Genomic DNA, 27,148 nt, shown 5'->3' on the forward strand with positions numbered 1-27,148 from the left:
TTTTGGATGTAAGCATAAATATTTTCTTTAGTAGACGGATGTACAATATATAATCTATAAATGTACGTAAAGATAAGTTATCTAATTTGTAGTTAGTTGATTGTCATGCTCTCGCTGGTTTAGATCCCTGGGATATCTTCATCCTACTGCAAACGTTGGTTGAAGAATGATGTATGGTTGGAGGGAAGTTTGTTGTATAAAAGGATATTAGGAAGAAGACAGGAGCCTAGGGTTTACAGAACTTATGGTGTGCTTTTCATCAAATTCGAAGGAAATTTTTAGGTACTTTTGGATGATATTTTTTGGTAGTTCTGATTTAAAATTTTCTTATGATCTTATCTGTTAAGACAGATTTTGAACAAGGTGGATGTTGAAACGCTTAGCAGAACCAGAATCCCAGCTGGATCTGGCTAGTGTTTTTCAGAGTTGCTTGATTATTATATCCATTATATTATTCTGGATCTTCTCCAGTAGTTCACAGCATTCCATCATTTATTATTATTCCATTTAACCCCAACTGGTACTCTTTAGCAAATCTCTCCAATCCTACAGCTTAGCTCGTACTTTTCTTAGATTTAACCTTGTCCAAAATAACTCCATAAGACCCCACCTGGAACTATTCGTGAAACAACGATCAATCTTCCGCCTGTGTAAACCAAAAATTAAGGTTCCCTTCTTTAATTTATGCAAGTGTGAAATTTATTATTGAAATCCAATTTCTTATTAACCAAATTCAATTTTTAGACACGATTTTGTTTTTTTTTTTCAATGTGATATTTTTCTTCCATGTCTGAAATGTATAGTTCTCAAATTATTCCAGTGTTATTGTTTTTTGTAGATTATGCAAAAACTGATCCTTGCTGAAAGCATTTCACTATTGATATTAACACTTTTACTTCAAGTTAGTTATATTACAAACAACGCAAATGAAATCATGGAAAACAACTTTCGTAAAGTGTAGAATACACTAATACAGGTTTAGAATTTGCTGTTTTGATTAAACATTAAGTTGTGCAAAAACCACTGACATTGATTTAAATCCTCAATAATCTACCGCTGAAATTCCGGTTGACCATTGTGGTTCTGTATGTAACCAATTTGAAGAATAAATAAATAATAAGATAAATCATCTGATATTAGGAAGTTGTCTGTTGGCTTTCGTTGTGAACGGATGTGTTAAATTTGCTCTGTCTTTAAAGTTGGATTTGAGTGGGTTCATGAACGAATTTTGCGTCGAAATTTGCCATAGTGGTTGTTCGTAATATTTTCTTGGAATGTGGAAATTTTGAAAATTTTCTAACGAACAGTTTTTGAATAATTAAGGTTTTAATTAATTAATACTCTCCAAAAGCATAAGTTGAAAAAGTCCAAAGATTGATTTATCATTCAAAAAAGTATAAATATTCAGAGCTGTGGAGTGTACGGGGAGTGGTGTGCTACGCTAGTGTTGGTGTGGAAGGGATAGTGCATGATAACTTCTAAGTGTACTGTCAGGAGTGGGGGATCTATCGCTGTCTCTCTTGCACCAGACTCACTACCTGCTGCCTCGACTTGAAATTATTTATAAGTATTCCGTGAAAGTTTTACATCTTTTAATTTGATATTTACATGTATTTTTAATAAGTTTAATCATGTCGGTTGACAAAGCAGAGTTAATTCAATTTTTTGATAATTTTAAAAAGGATATGAGGTCGGAAATGAAATCAGTTGTGGAAGAAATAATACAACGTGAAATTAATAAATTAAATGTTTCTCTGGTGTTAGAGGAGCATGAGAAGAATTTAAAAAATTTAAAGCAAGAAAATGTTGAGTTGAAGGCTCATCTCAACAGGCAACAAAGAGTTATGGAGTCTTTCCGGAGGCGTAATAATTTGGTACTGTTTGGACTGGATGAGGTGACTGGAGAAAACAATGAATTGTTGGAAAAGAATATCTTGGATTTATTCAATAATGTGTTGAAGGTTCTAGTATCTAAAATTGATTTGAATTTTGTCAGAAGAATAGGGAAAAAGGGAGCTAAGCCTAGGCCAGTTGTGGTTTCACTGATCTCTAATATGCGAAAAAGAGATTTGTTACAAAATGCCAGAAAATTGAAAGGTAGTAGAATTTTTGTCAACGAAGATATGGATAAAGAAACTCAACTAGAGCGAAAAGAGCTACTAAAATTCCATCTACATTTTAAAGAAAAGGGTCACGATAGTAAAATGAGAAGAAATGGATTATTACTGGACGGTAAATTTTGTCATGTCTCCGATTTAATTAAAACTGCTGGTTTGACAAGAACATCAGAGGATGATACGGAAGGCTATGATAAGGAGGATCAGGGCGAGGAGGAGGGAATATCGCTAGATGTTAAAACACCAAAGAAGCGGAAAAGGCTGAAGAAAACTTCTCCTAAATTTGTGAAATATGGCGATTCCATGGAAATGGTTCGTAGGCGCAGTGAATCTATCTCTTCAGTTCAATCACAAAAAAAGTAGAGAAGAATTTTCCAGGTAACAAGATTAATGATTTTCTTAGTGTTGTCGGTTATAATATATCTGGTTTAAAAAGTAAATTGTATAATAGTGATTTCATTTCATTTTTAAGTAAATATGACATTTTTATTTTGTTTGAAACGTTTATAAGTGAAGAAAATTATATTTTGATTTTTAAAAAACGGTTTAATGAATATAAAATTTTGTGGATTCCAGCAAAGAAAAGTAATAAAAGAGGAAGAGCTAGTGAGGGCCATATTATTGGGGTTAAAAAAATATTGATTAATAAAAATATTATTCAGTTTAAAACTATCCTTAATTACAATATAATCAATGTCACCCATGCTAGTATTAGCTATTTTATTGTGCCTGTATATTTAAATTGTAATCATTGGAGCAATGATTTTGAGGAATTGTTTCAGGTAATTGACAGTTTGCCCAATTCTAACTTCATATTAATTGGCGATTATAATGGTAGAGTGAGTGAAGCACAAGTGATACCCAGTTCCTTATTATCAGGTTCGCATCATGTTCAATGTAGTAGAAACTCTAAAGACTCTATTTCTAATAAAAATGGTAATCATTTGCTTTCTCTTTTTGAATATTTTAATTTAATAATGCTGAATGGCCGGACAAAAGGGGATGTTTTAGGCGAGTACACGTTTGTTGGGGCGCAAGGTTCTTCTGTAATAGATTATTGTGTGGTATCGTTAGATATACTTGACTATGTGTTAGACTTTGAAGTAGTACCTGTACCCTTTTCTGACCACTTGCCTGTTGCTGTTAAATGTGTTAGTGTTAAAACAACTTGTGAGGACGTTATACCGTTAATTCCTAAATTAAAATGGAAACCACAGAATTGTAAAATTTTTCGTGATGAAATAGAAAAACGAGTTTCAGACATTTCATTTGTCTCTGACGATCCTCATGAAAATTTGAGTCACCTAACCGATTTAGTGTTAGATTTTGCGAAAAAATACAATTTATTAAATTACTCAGGTGAAAATTTTGTTAAAAAGCAGGAATGGTTTGATAAGGTTTGTGCGGTAATGCGTTCTAGGATGTTTAATTTATTAAAGATCTTTCGTAAAACTGATTCGAATACCATTAAAATTTTGTATTTAAAAGTATCTAGGGATTATAAAAAATTATGTAGAGCTAAAAGAAAGGATTTTCTTGAAAATACAATTGATAAATTTAAAAGTGTTCGAGATTCAAAAGAATTTTGGAATCTGACCCGCGTATTTAGAACCAATAGCTTTAAATTTGATAAAAATATTCTACCTTCAGAATGGTTTCAGTATTTTAAACATTAAAGGTTTTCCAGTCTCTCCAGTAACGTTAGATATGTCTCTAAGCCCCAAGATCCTGGTGAGTCTACCAATAAGCATAGTTGTATTAGCGAATTTGGCACACTAACCGGAGTAAATGATACACAGTTTTATATCATTTTAATCAATGATCAAATTACAAACTTTGAATTGAAAAATAAACTTTAAATAATCAAAATCAAAAAAGTAAATAAAAAATAAATCATAAATACTAATAACAGTTTTTGTTCAATTGTTTATTTGAGAAACATAAGTACGAAGCTCCGTCCTCTATCGTTTAACTGAAAATAATTGGCCGGTTGGTACTCTTGCCAAATACTGAGATATTGGAACTGTACCAAATTTGAAGCAAGTTCTAATATAAAGAGAGCTATAATTCTTGCTTAGGTAAACGACAAACAATAATTTACCAAAAACAAACAATTTTACAAAAACAGTTGTTTGGGTGAACATTTTTTTTCTTTGTTTTTTTAAATTAACAAAGCTTAAGACATTTCTCTTAATTAGTTTCATTTATATTCATAAAAGGAAATACCCTGTACTCTCATTAAGCGATTCCTTTCAGGTAGCCTGTACATCTTTTCATTACGGCCATTTGGACTATATATCAAAATTAAAGACAAATGGACCGGTTTTTGCAAATAAAAGGGTTTAAAACAAAAGCTTAGTGAACTTCTAGACTGCCAAATGTTTAATTTCTTTACTCCTAATTAAGAGGAAGCCTTGCAATCGAGTCAAATTTTCTTTATCGAATTTTCCCTACATAATATTGTTTTTTAGATCGCCTGATGAAAAAATGGTATTTAGAAAATTATGTACTTGTGTTTTGTGATCACTCTAGTTCAAAAAACGAAACATTACCAAAAATAGACCAAAACTTCTTTTTTCGTTTGAGCTCCACCATGGAAATTAATAGTCAGTTTAAGAGCCTTAATTTAGTTTGTATAAGAGCTGTTCTCTAGGAGAGAGGACGTAGGCTCTCTTTAAAAATGTCACTTAAGTTGTAATTGTCAAGTTCAGAAACTGTTTAGCGTTAGTAATAATTCAATAAGTTTCTGTATCTGAAATGTATGAAATTAGAGTTTAAAAACGGGTTGTATAACTTGTGGCCCAGATCCTGTGTGTATTAAGGCATCAGGCTAGAATAATAATAACAATAATAATAATTATTATTATTTACGCTAATAACGCGCCTCCTTCCAACCAAAAATAAAATGAAACTTATAGTCGAAATAAACTAATAACTTGTTTTTACTTTTCTTATTTACAGAGGGGTCTAAGAAGTTGTTGTCAAACTGGATCCTCAAATTAAAATTTCCCAGATGTGCAAGCTACCAAATGTTGTTTCGTCATACATAGATGAAGAGGTTGGCTGTTTGGAATACTTCTGAACTGGGATTAACGCAGGTGCAACAAGCAGGTAGAGGTGTGCAATGATTCACGATGTGCACTTTAAAATAAAAGACAGGTGATTTTCTGTAAGGATATCTTTAGTATGGATTAAGAAATACGCTAGGATTAGAGGTAAATATCAGGTAAATGTTCTGGCAAAGAAGAATATATATATATATATATATGAAGCGTTAAATATGCTCATTCTTAGCCTTTTGGGGAGAATTTGGTAATACTTTGAGGAACGCTGCTTTAGAATAGTGACAATGTCAGTAAAGAGTGGTATGAAATTACTCTCTTAGCAGCCAAACCATAGTTTAAAGAACTTTGGCCATTGATGCATTGGCAGACAGTTCTGAATGTGTCCGTAATGCAGAGACTACATCAACCGTTTATTTTTGTGTAAGGCAGAGTTTTACGATATTTTCAAGAGTGAAAGATTTTGTTGTTGTACAGACATGTCCTTTATAAGCTGTCAAAGACGTTTATTGCTAAAAGAAAACTGAAGTTAACTTTAAAAGAAAATCTGTAGCTTTCAAGTCGCTTTTGCTTTACTGCAAAGTTAAAGAGATTTCCAAAATGATGAACAACGTGAGAATTCAGAAAAAAAAAAAGATAGAACGGTTGGATTAATTATAATGACGGTCAATAAACGTAAAAACCTCACGTAGAATTTGGTGTCAATACGGTGACTGGCCAGCATAAAAAGAAGACCAAAACAACAAAACACGAGAATCAATTTTTATTTACAATAAAAAGAAAGGAGATTTTATTGTCAAGAAAGAAACCATCTTCTATTTTTGTTACAATAAACGGTGCATTGTTTATAAATCTATTTTATACTAATTGTATTGCAAGAAGATGTTTTTGGTGCGAAAAGTGAACGTTACATTTCCTTTAAAAGGATTTTCAATGTTAGTTAATGTTCGGAGCTTGTCATTTAAAGACAAAGAGTGTGGGGGGTTTACACGAGTAAATACAATTGAAATCCGTGTACAGTAGCATTCTTCCCCTTCTGGTGTAATGTGGTCTATCTATCATTCAAACCACTCTGTTAGTTTAAAATTACAAATAAGTAACGCTTCCCTGTAATTAAGTTCGGTGTAAACTACTTCTGTAAAATCTGAAAATATTCAACAGAATTAATTAAGCCAATGTCAGTTTTTCTTTCAGTAAACTTTGCTAATTATTAAGCTTTTAAAAGAAAAAAAAAAGTAAAAGCTAAGGGTGAAAAATTTTAAATGAACTTTTTTTTTACCTCAATTAAAATGTTTTAATAATAAAAATGTGTTATAATTTAAACTTCGTAACCTTTAACAATATCTGACTCACTTGTTTTGGCCTTCTGAAAGATATTAATCTTAATAAAAATCAATGCTTTCTAACCTAATGTTATTTGCAATTGCTAGAACGAATAATAATAACATTAAAACATACGTAACACGTAACAGAACCTATGCATGCACGACTGTTCACCAGTTTAAAGTCCTTCTTCTAATGGACAAATTATTACCGGATAGTATCCACGAAAAATGAAAAATTAGTCTGGAAATATTGGTAAAAGTGAGTTAAGCTAGGGCCCAAAAAATAATGTAGCTTTTCTATACTCTGCATTCTGCACTGTTAGTATCATGGAAATTTCTTTTATTTGTTTCTTTCTTGACATATTTGTTAAAATAGAGTAAACATGCTAGGTTTTTTATATAAACAGGTAAATAATCCTTGGTGATTCTGCAAATACAAAGCTGTATTTATGTATTTTTTTTTCTCCATTCAGTGCTGAACACCGTCTCCATCTTTCTTTTCCGTGACTAGCATAGTAGAGTTTTGAAAGGTAGCTCAGTAGGGCAAGTAACCTATAGTGATGTAAATATCCCGAGGGAAAAAGATGTTTATTTTAAATGGATCTAGAGTGTTTAAGTAGTTTTTGCTTCATCTATAATACCTCTATAACCCTCGAGAACGTACCAACTCTTTCAGAGAATCATTAGATCTATATTACACATTGATGGATGCGAATTAAATAAACAAAGAGAGATAGTAAACAGCAGAATTAGTATTAGTATATTAGTAACAGCAGAAGCAAAGAGTGAAAAAAAGAAATGATACTGAAGTAACTTTACAAAAAAGCATTCGTAATGCACAAAGCCACAGAGAAAGAGTAATTAAGAGATGTTAAACAAGGCGGTGAACAAAATATAATATTCAAAATGTAAAAAAAATCAGATATCTTGTCGGAGTAAAGCAATAATTATAGCCATGTCTAAAGCAATAAATAAATACAATTTTGTGATTACTTTACATTGCACAAAAACTATCTCTCTCACAGCTTTGTGAAAAACTGAAGTGTCAAAATTAGAGAACCTAATTATACTAATGCACATTTTTACCTTGATACAAATTAGTCTTTGTTTACATTCCAAGCTGACTAGAAGGGAAGTGTCAAGGTCAAAATAGAAATAATAGCATTTCTCAAAAGAACAGTATTAGTAAATAAAATAAAAAAAGTTGACTACGCGAAATATAGCAAAGATCGCGTGCCTACCACTAGTATACATGTTTACAACCAATTTAGGGCATCTTAAGAGGAGTCATTTTAACTTATTTCTACTGGTGCTTGATATTGGGTCAAGTTTGTACTAAATTATTCTTAAACATTAGTTCATCAACGTAACACTAGATAACGCTCAGTTCGTTTTTTTTTTTACTTATCATTATTTTGAGATTTAAATGTAATGACAGATTTTCATGTAATGTTTATATTAAGTCTTGTCAAATCATCTAGAGCTTAACTTATAAATGGATGCCCTATTTTTTTATGAAATCAAGTAAGATACGTTTTCTCCTATAATTGTAGCAATGAGTCCGAAATAAATTATGAACGGCTATTTATGGTTGTAAAAATTAGAAATTTAATTCAATAATAAAAGATTACTTTCCTATATTCTCCCTGATTTTAAAGATCAAGGATGTAAATTGCTTTTATAGTAGAAAATTAAATTTCCTTGCAGAAAACAGCAACGTCAAAATCCCGATATACCAGCCAGAATGGGCTTAGGATGTAGTAGCTACTCTTCAAGAGGTTGGATTCTCTTGTTACCAAGCTCTAACAACAGCTTCAGTTATGAGTCTTCTCTGGCTTAAGGCCAGTACCTTTGCAGTCTTCAAAAAATTCGTCTAAAAGTTCTGCTAGTTGTCCAAGAGGGAGGGAAGTATTTGGCGCCTACCTTTGGGGGACTATTTACCCGTGCTGATGTAAGGAATATTTACACTCTAATCTGATGCTTATATTTTGAAAAGACGCATATTTTATTCTTTAAACACGTTCCTTTCTTGCAGATCTACATTATCATCTGCAAATTGATTCCAGTCAAAACTTTTGGGACAGCAAGAGTTCTTAAGGAAGTAATGATTCCCATTGATTGTCTCCTCAGTTGCTTAATACAATCTTCTTCAATTAATGGAAGGCAAAAACAGTTGGAAGTCCTGTGTATCTTACAACGCAATGGATTTGGCTTCTTTGCCACATTCCACTTCATTTAATTTAAGCTTGATTATCAGGAAAAACAGTTTCTCTTAATGGTATCTATTTCTCAGGGTAATAAAATATATTTCGTGACAAATATGTTTCTTTTAAATTTATGCGGCTTTCTTATAAAATAAGCAATTTATAGTTTCTGCCAATAAGAAATCCTCTTTTTATTTTTGTAAGTGGAGAACGTTGCAAAACCTGGATAACTTATTTTTTCACTTGTACTCTCCACCCTTCACTATTAAAGTTATTTATAACTTACTTAATCTATTTTGAAAGTTGCAAATTTACAACTTTATTACTTCCGAATGATGCAATTTCTTTAACAAATGGTATTTATATGATATCGTGAAGGAAGTGTACATGATAATTTATGAATGTTGGAAAACTACTGCAAAAACAGCGAACATTAGAAGTTATTGATTCTTTACGTCTTTGATTAAGATAAAAGATTGATTCGTGTATCTAGTCACAAAAGTTTTGAACGTTAATAAACCTTCCCATATTAACAAATGTATGCACCCATACTTTTATCAAATTTGTGTAAACTCATTCATTCTATAATATATTTTTTTCCAATTATCACATTTTCTCACTTTAAAGCAGATAAACTCGATGTTCACAAATATTTCTCTAAAAAAAACACGCAAATACCCAACATGAATCTTACAGTTTCTTCTAATAAACAATATAAGTATGTAATGATCACCAGATAAATATTTAATTAATTATTTCGTGTAACTAATAATAAAAACAAATCTTTTAATTTAAAATTCATTATTATTTATCTGCGTGGAAAATTAGACAGAGATTAATTATGAATATTAAATATTATTATTTAATGTTCAAATGACAAACATTAGTATTAAAAAACATTAAATAATTACCTGCAATTCCTGCGAAGCCAACAGGCTAAAATAGCCAACAGTCCGAAGCCAGACGCCACCACCAAACTCAAAAACTGTAAATAAATGAATTTATATTTTAGACTTTCAATTTTAAATTATTGTACTGTTCAAAATAATTAATATAAAAGTAGAAAAATTCACTTGAACATTTTTTAGAATTGGTAAACTGTTTATACGAGGGTCGTTTGAAAAGTCCGTGCAAAAATAAAAACTACTTAATTTTTTGGGGTAAACCTTTTTTATTTTTCAACATAGTCTCCTTTTAGGCTTATACACTTCGTCCAACGCTGCTCTAGTTTGTTGATCCCTTCCGAATAATAGGATTTGTCCAAGTCTGAAAAATAGCCATTCGTTTCTGCAATCACCTCCTCGTTTGAATAAAATCTTTTTCCCGCCAGCCATTTCTTCATATTGGGGAAAAAATAGTAGTCCGAGGGATCCAAGTCTGGAGAATAGGTGGGATGTGAAACGAGTTGGAACCCTATTTCCATTAATTTTGCGACCACAACTGAGTTTTAATTGTGAGCTGGTGCGTTGTCGTGATGGAAAAGGACTTTTTTGTGGGCCAATCGTGGGCGTTTTTCTTGCAGCTCAGATTTCAAACGGTCCAATAACGATGAATAATATGCACCTGTAATAGTTTTACCCTTTTCCAGATAGTCGATGAGGATTATTCCTCGCGAATCCCAAAAGACAGTCGCCATAATCTTTCCGGCCGAAGGAACGGTCTTCGCCTTTTTTTGGCGCAGATTCCCCCTTGGTAACCCATTGTTTAGATTGTTCTTTGGTCTCAGGAGTGTAGTGATGTATCCATGTTTCATCCACAGTGACGAAACGACGCTTAAAGTCCTGCGGATTCTTCTGGAACAGCTGCAAACCGTCCTTGCAACACTTCACACGATTTCGTTTTTGGTCAAGCGTGAGCAATCGCGGCACCCATCTTGCGGATAGCTTTGTCATGTCCAAATGTTGATGCAAAATATTATGTGCCCGTTCATTCGAGATGCCCACAGCACTAGCAATCTCACGCACCTTCACTCTTCTGTCATCCATCACCATATCATGGATTTTATCAATGATTTCTGGAGTAGTAACCTCAACAGGGCGTCCAGAACGTTCAGCGTCACTTGTGCCCATATGGCCACTCCGAAAATTTTGAAACCACTTATAAACTGTTCTAATCGAAGGTGCAGAGTCACCATAATGTTTATCAAGCTTCTCTTTAGTCTCCTGAGGCGTTTTGCCTTTCATAAAGTAGTGTTTAATCAACACACGAAATTCTTTTTCGTCCATTTTTTGAAAATCACTTGACTTCCTCGATTCAAACGAATGCCAAACACAAAGAAATAGACCGATCTGGCTGAAACTTGGTGTGTGTTCTTCCAAGAGATGCTACTAACTAAACATAACCTCGATACGCGCTAGTGGTGCTATCTCTCTGACTTTGCACGGACTTTTCAAACGACCCTCGTACATATTTCTTAATTTACTTCACTTGTAAACCAAGACTAGCTTAAATGTTGACCTAAAAATATGGACTTATTTATTATCTCAGTCAGATTGTTCTGTGTTCGGGCTTGCGCATAATTCAGGACTAAAAAATTAGACTATATACTTAACCTTACTTGCAACAAAACTCACTCGGGAAATCAAAAGCACAACCCAACTTGTGAGTCAGTATTTATAAATAATTTTATTTAATACGAAAATTCGCGAGACTTACTGTATTTTATTCAGAATTTCATTTATCAAATTGGAAAATAAGTAAATACATTGTTAGTAATAGGATCTTGTTGAAAATCTTGTTATCGTGCTGCATAAAATATCGTTGATTTTTATACTTCCTAGCATGTTTATTGTATCCCAGATAGGTTTTATCCATCATAAGAGATAGATCAAATCAGTTTGTTGCAGATACTTTGACTTCATTTATGTTTCCGACTTGCACTATACTTGATCTACGTGCGAGCTATTACAAATAAAATCAACGATAATAGGATTTTTTTAGTAGATTTTTTTTTTTAATTTTCACCGTACTTTATTTAATTTTTGGACTTACCATATTACTTAAGAAGGTATGCCAGCCTAAACTCGTTTTTATATTGTTCATACTTAATTTTGAAAGGCCTTTTCTTTTCTTTTTTGTCATAAATCTCAAAAAGTGTATGTAATTGTTTTAAACTTCTCAAACTACAACTTAAAATGACAAATCCTTTTAACTCTATCTTTATCTTTAGCAATTAAATTGTGTGCGACCTAACACACAATCCTTTCACAAATATTATTATTAAAAATTAAAGGCTCAAATTTTTGTTAGCTTACGTTTCAAATATCAATGGCGACAGGTCTATGTGTTGATAGTTTGTTAGAAAAATTAAAACAAAAAAAAAATCTAAAGCATATTAGAAATTAAATGTATTCTTATTTATCACTTAAGATACAAATTTAGAATTATTTTAAAAGAACTAGAAAATTAAAAATAATAATTATAAAACAAATTACCCAGAAACATAATAATAATATTAATAATAATGATAATTTCTAAAGTCCAAACAGTAATTGGGCATAGAGTCTGCTTGTTTAAATTAAAGGCTACACAGAACAATAAGATCAATGTAATAGTCAATGACAGTCAGTTCAATTGATCAATCATCAACCATTGTAGCGTTGCACTAAAGGTAATTAGTGTGTGACAATCAAAACAAGAGAGAGAGGAAAAAAACACTAATTATTGGGTTTAAATGTAGAGTTGGAATTTTCTATTGGTGAAATTAAATTCACATTATTTCAATGCAATTTAGATAATTACGTATATGAACATTATAACCTAATAACGTTAGTTGATGATATTATGCACACTAATTGTATATTGAAAATCCTATTTACTCTTATTTTATTAAAACATTTTAAGAAAAATTGTTTATCAAATTGATTCTGAGTAATTAGGAACAACATTAGTAATTACAGCAGCCCTCAAATAAATGGAGAAATGCCTTCTCCACAGGAAATGGCTAGCAGAGTCTTCCAGACTGAGGATTATGTTATTCTTTGTTTAATTTGGAGGACGAGTATGAAACACTAGTTCCAAAGAGATTTACGGTTGGATAGTCAGGCTGCACTTAAAGCATTTTTGGACTTCACGTCCAAGATTGATGCTGTAAAGTTCCAGAAGATATATGAAGTATCTGGGGTATTTGGCGTTTTGTGAATTCATACAGATAAGCCAATTTACCGCTTCCACAAAATGGAAGAAGTATCTCTTATCAAACATTATTTTCAGAATGCCAGACCATATGGATATTTCACCAAATGAGAAGGAAATTAGATTGGTCAAATTTGCGTCTTCTTCATAGCCTGATATTGGCCACTTTTTTTTGGACATATCTCAGGACGTTTTCATGAAATGCGGATGAGCTTGTTTCTTTTTCGGTTCCTACGGTCCTTGTTCTTGTTGTTTTTTCAATTTCTCTCATTCTTCTCTCACCGTATTACTCCAAGCCCTTGCAACGAATTTCCTTGAATAGTACTTGACGTTCTCAGCTACCAAATCCTAGGCCTTCTTCTTCTACCCTTTTCTGGATGCCCATCTAACATTTCCACAATGTATTGCTGAACTAACTGCTTACTTAGTCAGTCATTTTAGTATGGAGGCTTTTCTCAAAGCCACGGAGTCAATAACGCAGAAAAAAGTTTCTAATAGTTTAAATCAAGTAAAATCACTAAAAAATTAGATGCACCGTTACCTGTCCTACCTTTAAATTTAGTAATTACTATTATTTTCTAAGTGGTAGTCTAGTCTTTCTTCGTTAGAGATATTTTTAGTGAAACCTAGTTAAAAAGTGATATTTTTACATTTTGCCCATAATCAAAATATAAAATGGTGAAAGATTAAAAGCATTAGGAAAATACTTTTGAAGTTTAGAAGCTTACCTTTTAAAGCGAAATATAATTTTTATAAATAGAACATCAATATTTCACTTCCAGCATCAGCTATTATTAGAATTTCCTTTAAACTGTGTGTTTTAATGAAATAAGCAATTAATTTAATGAAAGCTGCACGATTATAGATACCTAGATGTATTTTGCTTTTCTTCATGTTGTGATTTTGTGTATTTCATTTTAAATATTGTACATCTACCTCTAAATAAAGATGTTATATTTAAGAAGTGAAGAATTCCATCAGTAATTTTTGTCTGCATTGCTATTTCTTTTCTTCTGCTTACAGCAGCACCAACTAGTGTTCTTTGTCAGAAGTAAATTACTGTTTGCGCGATTCATAAACGAAGTACCGCTTCTATCACCTAGTAGATTATAACTTATATTACTAAAAATAAATTTTACTGGTAGTATACACAAAATTACCAACTTTAATTAGTAAACTTTGTATATTGCAGGATCTGTACTCCAATCTAATGGAGAAGAGCTCAAGATTGAGATTGATGGAGGCCAAGGCCGAAAACGGGATGCTTGTTGTACCGGATAATTAAGTTAGTAATGCTTTAATGGAAATAAATACTAAATATTTACCAATGGTACAGAAAATATTGCGTTATTTAAAATAACAGCGCTGATTAGTTACTGTTATAAGTAACTTAAATAACCACAATTAAAAACTGTCTTGCAGAAAGATACCTATTTGTTTTGCTGGAAAATAAAAAACTATTAAGAATTATATATACCTACCACGGCTGGCTAAATAAGATAGAAGGTCTGGTGCCATTTTCAAGAGATGAAATCGTTAATTCAGTTGTCTTATCTCATTGGATAAAAGAGTTATACTAGTTAAGTTGCACCAAGCAATGTTGAAAAGAAATTCGGCCATAGAAGTAAACAGATCTGATACTAACCAAACATGTGCAACAATTTTTTTTTGTTAAACACTACTTCATCTTCCTCGAAAGGCCGCCCATTATTCCACAAGATTTGAAACTTAATCACAAAAACAATTCAAAGTTTTTAAGTGAATGGTAAAGTCATGTTTAATGAGTGGCTGAAGAGGATTAGTCCTAAATTCCATCTTTTAGAACTAGCCGAAACTTCTAACCAACCTTACAACAATTACAATTTAAATTCAGAACAATTCACTCTTAACTATCGAGCTGAATGAAACTGAACTGCATATTGTAAACTACTTTCATCTCTCCGAAAGAATGCGACAGATAATATTTAGTAAAATATTGCTTGATTGTGTTCATTATCAACATGGTAGGCAACATCTAATCCTAAATAGAATAAGCAAAAAATTGAGTTTGAATGACTTGCTGTAAAAGAAAAACAGTTTCCTGCACAATTACAAAAGCCATTCTATGTACAAATGACGTATTACGTGTAGGACAAGAGTTGACGTAGAGTGAGGACGTCACTAATTATTTGAATATATGACCCGCCAAAAGTAGCTTTGTGAATGATTTTTTTCATGTAAAGTCCTACATCATTATGTTGCACTGGCTTCACAATGTAAAGCAGAGAAGACAGTAATTGCTAAGGAAGTCTCGTTTAAGAAATGCTAATGGAGCTAAATGTTTCGTGGAATATTTAGCCAATATAAAGCTATATTTGCATCATCATAACATTGTTTGGAGAATTTTTTTTCCCCTTTAATATCTACAGCAACAGGTTTGTGCTTTTTTCGGAGAAGGAATTTCCTATTTCCCTTTGGTGGAAATTAACTGTATTTTAAGCGCTGAAAACGACAAAAAAAAAGACTTTAAAAATAAGTTCTTTTCCTACTCTTAACTGAAAAAGCTTGCTTTTTCCAAAATATAAGAAACACAAATATACTTATAAAATATAGAAATAGATCCCTTGTAAATTGCCAAACAATTCAAAAGTGAACGTGGATTGTAAGTTAAGAATGAATATCCTCGATAATTCAATTCTATGACAAGAAATAAAAACATAATATTTAAAGTTTGGCGTAAAAAGTATCAGAATCAAGAAGGTTTAAAAAATAATATTAACTGTATTTAGGTAAATGTGATAACCTTTATCAGTAATGACAATGTCCAAGTCTCGTCAAAAATAACGCCAAAACTAAATTATTATTTTTATACTTATGTATTTTATGTATTTGTATTTATTCGAAAAGGATTGGTACTGAATGTGGAGAAAACTTGCAAAATAATTTTGTATGAATGTGATAAAGAATAATACGTGTATACGTCATTAAAACTTAATATGAATATAAATACTTGCATGGAAGAATGCATGTATAAAAGAAATTAGAATGCAGGAAATAGAGCAGTGTATCGTTGTTTACACGATAAAAGAAAAATTACATTTTTATCGAACGATTAAGTCAATGTACAAGTAATCTATAAATCGAATATTTCCTGACTCATCAGGCAAGTTTGCGTTTCAGTTAATTACAATATTCGAGTCTTTTGAAGAAATTTCAAGTACTATAATCTTATTCGAGTTCTATTATACCGTTGTGTAGAGCTTAGGGTAGTCAGGAGCTATGACTTTCTAGTCCGTTAAATCATAGATAACAGTAATTTGCCTATCACAACTCACTTACTATGAACACTCATAATAAAATAGTTTTTGTTTTCAATTCACGATTCAAGTAACAGATATTCGATTCTTCGTCAATCAATGATCTTTTTCTAATGAAAAATGATAAAGTTTCATCACTCCCCACATTGGATGGCGTAATAAATGATAAACAAGAATCCAAAATTTGCTAAATGCCTTTTAAATTAAGTGATTGAATCATCAATCATACTAAATCAATTTATTGTAACACTTTAAAAAAATCAAATTTAATTGAATTAATAAAATTTAATGAACTAAGTTGAACGTATAAGTTCAACAAGTTTATTTGAAATAAATTTCAAAATTGTTTCATTCTTCCATTGACCTCCATTTTAACTTTAAACATCTTCTTCTATTCAGAAATGGCGGTCTTCATCTACCCAAGATTTTTCCCAGTTCGGCTCAATAGGTTTTTCATTAAACAGTGGATTCGGATTTTCATGGGCTCACAAACTGCTTCAGCACCGAAGACCTTCTACGCCTTCATTACGTTTCTGGTTATTTCCATCCTTCCAAGTTCCGTTCTGAATATTAGATGGAATTTCGTTTATCGGCCTGCCGATTGAAATCTTTCTTGATTCTTATAAGTCTGAAAAATGAGCGTGTAAGTCTTATCCATCTTTATGCGTTTTATAGAGCATAGTAGGTGCATAGTTTGTATCTTCACAGAAGCCAATGATATCTCTTTTTCATTCTTGATTCTTTTTTTCTCATTTTCTTACTGAACCAAACACTTTTCAGTACTTCCGCAAAAGAAACTGTTAAAATAAGACGAATGTTACATGCAGTCATTCTGAAATTGTATAAAGAAGATATGATAAAATGTGGGACAACTGCAAGATAAACTAGCTTGGGACAATCTGGGAAATATGCAACACAGAGATGACTTATATAATTTTCTGGTACATTAGTAAGGTCATGCAAGATTTAAATTGATGTTCTTTAATCTACTAAAATATGCGATGAAACATTCAAATTTATACACTATAATTACAGTTACTGTATTTCAAATTTGATTATATTTTTGTGCCTTCTAAAATCAAATTACACGCATTGTTTCGAATGCTTGATGATCTTGAGTGTACCCAAGTCAATTCACAGTAAGCAGCCTCTGCTGCATCAATTACAAGAGACCTTTTTTATATCCAAAATTATTTTACGATAAGACTATTTAGAACAACACTACTTGAAATTCGACAATGTAGAATTTCCCCCAAAAAAATCCTCTTAAATAATTTGTTTACAAAGAATTATTAATGTGAGGAGGATTTAGACTATCAAGATTAATCATCATAATTATTATTGTTTTCCAAATCTATTAAAAAAAATTGTATGTAGTTTGATTTATTTAGGTTTTTTGAAAATTAGTAATGGCAGACTCATGTAGTTGTACATTATACTCTGATATCAAACTGAGGTCTTTTTTTTTAGGATCATCCCTCGATCAAAGATAACCACAGAACACAAGCCTGAAAATCACGCAAGCTATTCTATTCACATTTCTCAGAGAGGTAATTTATAAAATTAGCATAAATGCCACACTTTGTCTATTTCTCTCGCAGCTCTGCGTCGTTATTTTCACACTTTGAGATCAATAATGTACGCTTGTATGTATACTATTCCCATTGAACAGAACTATAACTGTGTATAAAATAGTCAAAAGTATTAAAGTGGAAAAAAAATTTTTAGAGCCATTTAAAAACAAAAAATAAAATAAAATTCTAACTTTTATTTTTAATTTTCATTTTCATATAGATCATGAAAAACCTTCTGGCATTTCCTTATGTGATAAAAGTGAACTTCAGGCAATTTTATGAACATGATTTAATAATAATAATAATAGGGAATAGCTAAAGGGAAGGGATTAGCTATGAGGTTAGCATACTGGACTCCCACGCGGAGGTCCCGGGTTCGAATCCAGCAGCTGACCGTTAGATTTTCTCTTCCTAGGAGCTTCTTACAGCTCACTGTCCGGTGATGGACAGTGTTGTCTGTAACGAGAGAACACTGTCCGGAGGCCGGCAGTGCACTGGAAAAAGCTCCGGGCGCCAATAACCTTAGACGCGCCTTAAATCATAAACAAACAAAAATAATAATAATAATAACGTCCCTTTATTCAAATTTTTACTAAATTACATATTTGTTTATTTAATTAGTAACAGACGAATACTCATGGTCCAAGAACCGTCTGAGGTATAAACAAGATGTAACAAAACTTGTACCTAAGAATCAAGAGTTCGGAATTTAAATGTAGACAAAGAAAAAGATCAATTAGTAAGCAGCAACATGCATGCCATTTTGAATGCTATGCTGTAAAAAGAAATTCATGCTATGCAGGAAGAAAATAATCACCATTTTCTGAGAAAAATCATGAAATACTTTACACGAATCTTTCAGCGAAGAAGAACTTTAATCCTGACTAATTTCGACTAAAATTTCATTTATTTATTGCTAATTAAGAAGTGTCAACATCCGAAGTTATTGACGCATGAATTGTTTTACAGATGTTATTCTGCGTCTAAGTAATGCTTTCTCCTTTCAATAAGAATAGGCTCCCATGAAGAGAAGAAAATCTAAGCGCAAGAAGCTAGATTAAACTGAGATCTTCTAGTAGGAAAGTGCTAGTGTAATAACGACTGTCAAATCTTTACACCCTTTAAATCCTTTCATTTAGAAAATTGTTCATATCTTGTGGAAATAAAAAACATTTATTTCCAATGTTAAATGAAAAAAAAATTGATTTGAACAAAAATAATGAAGGTAAAAGTTTTGTTTGTATGTTTCTAAGATTTTTTTTAATTTAAATTTAATAAACCTCGTGAGGCCTTCAGCCTGTTAAAAGCTTTAATTTGATTTCGACCTCAATAATCTGCAACCGCAAAGATATGAGATATGAGAAACCATATGAAAAACATTCACATTATGCAAATCAAAATAAACAGTTAGGAATTATTCCAAATATAGATTGGAATTGCAAACAGATAGCAGTATACTATTTCACTATGAACAGACAATTTTTGTCTAAATTTGCCATTTCTTATCATTTTATCTTTCTTTCTCTTTCTCTCACAAATACACAAACTCACATAAACATAGTTTACACTAGTTTTTAAAAATATTGTCTAACCGTCACTGCCTATTTTAGGGCATAGCTTTGGTTGACGTCATTCCTTGCCTCTTTTCTACTCTTCTTTGTAAACACATCTGGTATGAGCTTCGATAAAATTGGATATATTTACCAAATCGAAGTTTCTAATGATGAGTCAGATATAAATTTTCTTCTATTTTCGAATCGTAAATGTTATTTTTGAGCATATGCTTATTTATTTGACTTGTCCTTATCTCTTTATGAAAAAAATTTGCCAACATGTCAAACATGCAGATTTTTCGTTTTGATTTTCACTGGAAACTTCAGCTTTCTGATCACATTATTCCGAAAAAATGATCTTTATTAAATTATATATATATATATATAATAGATAGATAATATACAATATGTATCCATCCATCTCTAAATCGAATAATCGTCGACGGTTGAAATTTGATACGTTATGCTTAGAAGCCAAGAGAGGATGCCTTTCTAAGGTTTAGTTGACCTTAAATTTGACAATCTATCTAAAAAAGTGACATTGTACAGTATCATTTTTTTTAGTTATTCAAGTATTTTTGGGGGGGAAAACGACTTCTACGACTTTCTTTATTAAACCTGCGATAATTATAACACTTAAGTAGTTGTACAACTATTATTTAATACATTTTTTTAGAAAAATAAAATCGATTAAGAGAATTAAGTAATCGAGGCGCTTTTCTGCATGAAAGTTATTAATGAACTCATGAAGAACAAGCCGAACCTTACAAAATTAAAATAATATACAAATTTACTTCTACTCACCCCGTAATACTGTATGATGTACCCTCGGGTGTAGCTCTCGGAGAAACTATTGCTTTTCATAGCCAATCACCTGTAACATGCAGAAGATTAATATCAACTATGATTTATTTTACATTTAAGATTATATTACAATTAAATAGTGACATGCAAATACCATTGTTTCATTTCAATTTTAGTTTTTCACTTAGTTTTCTGAAATTAGCAGAGAATAGTTTAATGATAGATATTATAGAATTACTAAACTTTTTTGTATTCTTTACACCTCTTTGAAACCATTAGAGTGAGAAATGGTTGGATAATTAAAACAAAAAATAAAATTTACGAGACAGTATCGTATATCATTGCTAAAAACTTAATTAATTTATAAATGAAACTCCTACCTCATTTAATGCCTTATCTAAGGCAACAATTCAATTTAGGTGGTAGTTAATTAATTATAAAGTTTACTAATATTAATAACCCCAACTCGGACAAATTTACGAAGAATATGACTAAAACGTTGGTGTTAATGCCAACCATTTAAAGGATAAAGGGCAGAAGGGAAGCTATGTCGAAAACATAGGGTAATGAGCGGCTCTCAAGAGAAAACAATTATCTTTGAAACACCTAGCATTTCGTGGTTAATTCTGTAAATGTTATTAAAAAGAATCCAGTTAGGATGTAGATTCGCCGGTAGGTTTTGGATCACAAGAAAAGTTGCTGACTTTAAGACTGAGGACTAGGAGGGTTTGAATTTAGCGTGAATGAACGCACATTTGCCTAGAGCAAGGTGCTGTTCAGTTAAGTTTAAATCTCTAAAAACCTGCCTGATTGCGATATATGTATGTTATTTGGCATTTTCAAGACCACAGAAGATTTCACAAAAACTACCATTTTCTTCTCCTACTAGACCTTCAAAGGTTTTGCTAAGATGCTTCTTTTGGCTACAGCCTCTTGGGGGTCAGGACCCGCCCCAAAGATTTAATTATGAAATCTGATGTAAACACAAATTAATTATTAAAAATATGGTGAGAAACATTTACTCATCTTCTTCTTACTACAATCATTAAAGTTCATGGCCCTGAATTGTCATCAAAAGGAATGTTTTTTAGGGATTTATTTGGTCAAAAGGAGTGACTCGAATACGATACAATAGATCATTGATAAGGCTTTTTTGGTCCTTAGTTAAATGGCCTGTTTACAGTGCATTCTAGCGTCTTATGTTACCAACAATAATAAAGCCTTCTTAAGGGTTACCCGAATGGAAGATGATAAAGATTTAACTTTATCTAATTCATCATTTTTGCCATTATTTGCACAAGCACACTCAGAGTGATTGGAGAAAGAGGTATTGTCGTTAGCCCTTAATTAACTTAAATTCTTTCATTCTAAAAAATTCAAAATTTTGAAAACTTGGTAGGATTGCAGTATTAAAATAAAAAAAAGTTTGATAATTAGCGTATATTATAAAAGAAAAGAATAGTTCATTCAGATGAAGAACTTAGAACAAACTCTTGTGAATTAGCAATTCGTTATCGCCACTTTAGCATTAATGTTGGCAATTCTTTTGTAAGCAAATAATATACATTTAAGTTCACCTATAATTTCATTCCGATTTCCCCATTTAAACCATCATTGGAGCTATTGAATTATTTTAAGCACGGCTTAGAGACCTTGATTAAGTGGTAATTACAACTCTCATTTGATTAATTGCACCAAAGGGATTTGTCAGAGAGGTTGGCTAATTCATGTCTTGCTATGACAGATTCTAATTGCTCGGTCCTAAGCTAAATATTGATTCTGTAATTTCATATGACGCAGTGAAATATTAGTCTACACGTTTAGACAAAAGATTACGTGTCATCATTAACTACGGTCACACACTTTTGTGAACTGAACATCGCCGAGATAATGAAGGGATAGGAATTAAGCAACATTCGCCTCCATTGAATTGTTATCTTAGGTGAATATTGACAAAAGATTTTAAGAAAAGTGTCAGCTTCTCTTTATGTTTGTCAGCCCTAATGTTAACCCACTATCCAAGAAAAGGGAGTAACAAACCTATATAATAAAACTATTACACAATTTTGTCAAGGACATGCAATGAAAATTTAATTTTGTAACCAAATTTGGACGTTACTTTGTTAAGACCTACTTTGAATTTTGAGATAACTTTCATTTAGATCCTTATCTTTCATTTTTAAAAAAATAAGGCTGCCTGCATTGATAGTAAGTTCAATCGTGTGTTCTGGTCATGAAATAGTTAGGAATATCGAGATAAGGTGGAGCATGGGTTTGGAGAGGAACTTCTGGATACCTACTAGAATGGTTCGGATATATGAAGATGATGAGTCCAAAAGAGTATTTAGAATTATATTAGGAGGGTTCTCGAAAAAGGAGGGATCGAAGAATGATACGGTAAACAGCTTAAAAGAAACCACTTAGTTGAAATTTTCGAAATGAATATAACGCCATAATTTTATGTACATAAAAACAACAACAAGATGTATTTCAGTATAATAGTTAATCTCCGATAATTTATAATTTGTATACATCTAAACTTTTACCGGCTAAATAAACTTTATGCTCCAGAGGCCTAAAAAAGCCAAATGCCTATAAAGGCTGTGCGCGCTGACCTATAAGATAAAGGAGTCTTACCGCTTTCAATGTTCAGACGTTACGATGACCTTTCGGAGTATAATATTGTATTATACTGTCATTTATTTTATGGCAATACATAATTATTGAATTGAAATTACTAGTAATTTATTAATTAATTACTAATAATTTAATTTAATTGAAAAGCCCTGTCTAATCCAACTGTTAGTCGACCCCGCTTATAATAAGTCTCTTATTATAGAGAAAAGAAACTACTCAGCCAAATACGATATTACATTAGTTATTTATCTGACAAGAGAGAAACTTTTCTCTGAGTTATTTTGTGCACACGAACAGAACGAGTTTAGTGAACGAAAACAAAGATTCTAATAACTCACACGCTAATTTTGTTCTACATATATCAGGTACTATTAATAAAAGTATTAGTAATGATTAGAAAATCGTGGAGAATGTTCAAGTTACGAGAATGGAAATGGCAGATTAACTTTTTAGGAACAATGCAACTTTATCAATTTTTATAATGTTTTCTTCATATTCAATTCTTTTTATAATTGGTTTTAAAAATTGATGGCTGTAAAAACTTATATGCATTTCCATAGTATTATTTACTTGCAATTTTATTCTATCCTTAAATTTGACCTTATTGAATTACATGTACGGCAGTTAAAAGTTGTTAATCTTTCCAAACCTTACTTTATCTTTGAATTGATGATGGCTGTAAATCCAAATCCGGTCAGTTATGCAATAAACAAGCGAAAGATAAGCGCAAAATCGAAAGATATTATCCAGCACTGCCTAACCTTACATTATCAACCTTACTTTATCCTTCCATTCCTTTGACAGAGTTGGTTTCACAGAAAGTAGCAAGGACTAAATTAGAATTACTTTGCTAAATTTAGGTTTATAAATTAATCAGTTTTATGTGAGGAACCTCTGAAAGGTTACCATCACTGGGTGATACATACCTCCTCACTTGGACCAAGTGACAAAGACTTGGAGTGATTCCTCCCCAAAGTGTGTGAGACTTACCGCCCTTGGACTTAATAGGTTGCAGAGATAATAAACAAGATTCAGTAAGCGACATTTTAGAACATTCAACTATCCGCCGCTGTTCAAATAGCAAAACTTCTAGCACTTTACCCTGGCTCATATATTTGCGCTCACTTTTCGTATAAAACTATAGCAGAGAAATTCTTAGTAAATCTCTTAATCAGAGAGTGTTTTTTGTTGCCATTACCACCGAAATCTCGTAATTAACATCTAACATTTGATAGGTTTTGTAGATTGTTCAATGATACATATTTCTGTGTCATTTAAGACCTAACAAAATTAGTTAACGATTTTCTAACAGCTAGCGATTTTCTGACTTAATAATTCTTATTTACTTATTTTTCCAGGTATCATCGCTTAAACCAGATATATCTAATGTTCCCATGATGACATTTATTCCGAACACTTACTTGAGGGAGAAATTTGCTTTTAGAGGAATTCTGGGAGAAAAAATGTGGCACTAGAATCTTTCTTGGTGAAGAAATGACCCACATGGAGGCAACAAATTAAGAAATACGTAAGCCTATCATCTTGTCACATAGTTCGCAGAAAGTTGCTATAATTGCATGATGACATGCTCATAATAAACCTTGTTACTTGTTGAGGCCTTTAGATTTATTCAAGTAAAGTTCGTTTAGTATTTTAATAAGTAAGCTTTGTTTTTAGGAGGCAATATTCGAGGTTTAATGTTTTCATCACCTCAAATTTCGTGGCGCTCTCTGGAGTCTTCTAGTTTTTGTTATTCTATCTTTAAATGCATAACGATAACTGACTCTTAATTTTCTAATTTTTAAACAATTTAGCTGTAAAAAAAGATTATTTTTAAGTTACTTATTAAAGCACTAAATGAACTTAACTTGCTCGATTTATACATATTTGTAATAAAGATAAATATGTCCAGATTATATGATACTATATTTTCAAACTAAGTAAAAAACAATTTCAGAATATTGATTTTATCTTTCCTAAAAAAATAAATAATTAAAAAATAAGCGCAAATAAGATTTTTTAAAAAAAGTAGAACTTAATTAAAACATTAATTGTTTCCAAACAAAGTAAAATACAAAGTAGAAAATTGTTGTTTTAATTAAAAGAATAAAACTGTACCAAGATTTGATCTTATAAAAAAAGAAAGAAAGTAATTAGAAAGTTATACTGAAAGAAAATCTCTTAATAGTAATTGCATATAACTTGTTATAAGACGCATGCTCAGTATATTTCATAATACAAAAAAAAAAAAAAGAAAGTATACCGAATAAATAATTAAGCTGAAAATCTTAAATTATTTTGCTACATAATCATAGAAAAAATAAAAGTGCGTGCAGATCTGTAATTAACCAAGTGAAGTACAGAAAATGAAAATGAATTATTATTGAAAAAAAAAATTGTAATCAGTTGCAATAAAATAAAAATAAATTATAAAATTTTGCAGATTAGTACATATACAAATCAAGTTAATAGTTATTGTAACATGCTACCTCTTACATGCAGAATTATCTTGAAATAGAAGAAGAGAGAATTGAAATGTTCTAACAAGGAAATAGAAAGAAAAAATTGGACATCGATTAAAATGTGAGTAAATCGTATCACCTCATGATTGTTTTCTCTATTTAACGGACGGATAATCATTTAATTTAATTTATTATTAAAATAAAGTTCCCAAATAAAGAATGAAATTGATTACAAGTGGTCACGGATCTCAATGAGTGAAACATCTGACTATCATATTAAATTAAATAAATAAATAAAAAGGGGTAAAGAATTATGAATGTTTAAAGGCGAGACGGTGGTGTAACGCGTACAGGGCATGGAACTCAGCGTTGGGCAGCACTGGTCTCAGCGGCCTGGCTGCCTCACTAGCGCTCCCATACGTATCGACCTAGAAAGTGTTCCTAGTATATACGCCAGGTATTACGTACACCAGCACACTATCGCAGCTCTAGGGGGGTTGGAATGGTTGGCTTCTCTCTCCCTACTGCCCCTCTTATTTGACGGCAGCGATCCACCACAGAGACCCATATACTGGGGATACACAATGTGAAGTGGGTATGAGGTAAATACTTTCACAAACATTTCGGATAATTTACTAATTACACAATTCTTTTTTTTTAGTTTCTCACAATCATTCAGATTTCCTTTTTTTGAGTTGTGGAGAAGCTTTGTTCCCCTTTTCCAATTAAGCTGTGAAACAAAAGAAGAAAAAAGCAATAAGATAAAAAAAAAAAGACTATTGTTTTTGCGAAATTACCATGACGTTTAACTATTTGTAATTGGAGTTTTATTTGGCGATGAAATTTCAAGATATTGTACTTTCTTTTTAGCTCATGCTGATCCAACTACTATGCATGTTATAGGGTTTTCACATAGAGTGTTTTCGACTTAGAAAGCATTCCAGACGGAGACACCAGGGCCTCCTAATTAATGAATCTTAGGAAGAGACGACGCCCTACGTAGCAAAGCCCTAATGGGCCCATTTAACATCCCAAGTGTAACAGTATGTGGTGATAAGTAAGTGTGATGATAAAAGATTCGCCTAAGAGTTTGCAAAAAACCCATATAGTTGCAATTAACCATCTCTCGTCCTATGCATATTATAAGAAGGTTTGAAATGTCTATGCTAATGTTATTCATGTTGACTAAGACTGGGATATTCGCCAAGATTCTTGAAAAAATGGCTAGCCCACTTCCCCTTAAGAGGCCAACACCTCCTAGCCTATTGAATTGCCATTATTCATGATAAATTTAAGGAAGAAGGAAACAAAAGGTCATATTTTCGTACTTCGAGTGAAGCATTAATGAACAAATATTTAATTCGAAGACGTTTAATAAATACAGGAATTCATTCTCTGTTTCAGAAAAAAAAAAAAATTATCGCAAAAGATAAATCCAGTAGAAGGTAAATCTAATACCGTATCTGACTTAGAAAACAACAGATGTCACACCTAAAGCGGTGAGAAGAAAACTTTGAATAAAGTAAGTTTTTATTAAAAATGTTTTGCGTTCCAGTATCTTGCTTATTTAATCAAGTGAATTCAAAATACAATTGCTTCTAGATATTTCAATTTCAAATATTTGTTTTCAAAATATTAGTTGACACACAAATTTATTCGGATAATATTACTATTTTTTAGATTCATTTTGAAAATATTGATTTTGAAATAAAGATAATTAATAGAGTGTTTAATATCCTCTTTTTTCCACGACATCTGCTCGGTGGTTGTTACATAAAGTGCGCTTGAAAATGTTTGTATCTATTGCCTATTTGTTTTCTTCTTCCATCTTTGCATATACATTTTTTTTGTTTACAATATTTTTATATTTTTATTTGTTGTAAACCATTTCTTTCTTCCTGTGTCTGTCTATGTTATACCACTTTTATGAATAGATCTGAGCTTCTTCAGACTCTGCAGTTTCAAAAAAATAGGAGAAGT

The 27,148-nt window shown here is 31.6% G+C and overlaps 2 protein-coding genes across 18 annotated transcripts in view; one reads left to right on the forward strand and one right to left on the reverse strand.

The window, feature by feature from the left end:
* Slob (Slowpoke binding protein) overlaps positions 1 to 25,594 on the reverse strand; it is a 160,250-nt gene extending 134,656 nt beyond the window's left edge. Inside the window, exons 1-3 of one of the 4 annotated variants that reach the window (XM_074135218.1) lie at positions 25,308 to 25,594; positions 20,070 to 20,139; positions 9,620 to 9,693 (exon numbers count right to left, since the gene is read on the reverse strand). In XM_074135218.1, coding sequence (XP_073991319.1) covers positions 9,620 to 9,693; positions 20,070 to 20,129 — 134 coding nt within the window. In that variant the 5' untranslated portion in view covers positions 20,130 to 20,139; positions 25,308 to 25,594. Of the gene's footprint in view, positions 1 to 9,619; positions 9,694 to 20,069; positions 20,140 to 25,195 lie in introns of all 4 variants that reach the window. The other 3 variants (XM_074135221.1, XM_074135220.1, XM_074135219.1) reach the window with 3 other exon arrangements.
* LOC141457877 (uncharacterized) lies at positions 1,156 to 25,289 on the forward strand. Of its 14 annotated transcripts, XM_074135228.1 has the most exons (8): positions 1,156 to 2,996; positions 5,079 to 5,276; positions 8,212 to 8,455; positions 8,540 to 8,782; positions 14,035 to 14,127; positions 17,609 to 17,688; positions 24,065 to 24,234; positions 25,150 to 25,289. In XM_074135228.1, exon 1 carries the CDS (start codon positions 1,632 to 1,634, stop codon positions 2,478 to 2,480), a length of 849 nt encoding a protein of 282 aa, XP_073991329.1. In that variant the 5' UTR covers positions 1,156 to 1,631; the 3' UTR covers positions 2,481 to 2,996; positions 5,079 to 5,276; positions 8,212 to 8,455; positions 8,540 to 8,782; positions 14,035 to 14,127; positions 17,609 to 17,688; positions 24,065 to 24,234; positions 25,150 to 25,289. The 14 variants fall into 14 exon arrangements, with proteins under 14 accessions (XP_073991329.1, XP_073991328.1, XP_073991331.1 ...); XM_074135227.1 differs by lacking the exon at positions 17,609 to 17,688; XM_074135230.1 differs by lacking the exon at positions 17,609 to 17,688 and having other exon boundaries at positions 5,079 to 5,234.
* Positions 25,595 to 27,148: the final 1,554 nt, after the last annotated feature.

The sequence above is a fragment of the Rhodnius prolixus genome, unplaced genomic scaffold (genome assembly GCF_049639745.1).
Source record: "Rhodnius prolixus isolate KJV_2025 unplaced genomic scaffold, Rpr scaffold_5, whole genome shotgun sequence".
In the NCBI taxonomy this organism is placed as follows: Eukaryota; Metazoa; Arthropoda; class Insecta; order Hemiptera; family Reduviidae; genus Rhodnius; species Rhodnius prolixus.

What these genes read in the sequence shown, in the direction of transcription:
- LOC141457877 (XM_074135228.1), top strand. Translation starts at nt 1,632, where the DNA reads ATGTCGGTTGACAAAGCAGAGTTAATTCAATTTTTTGATAATTTTAAA.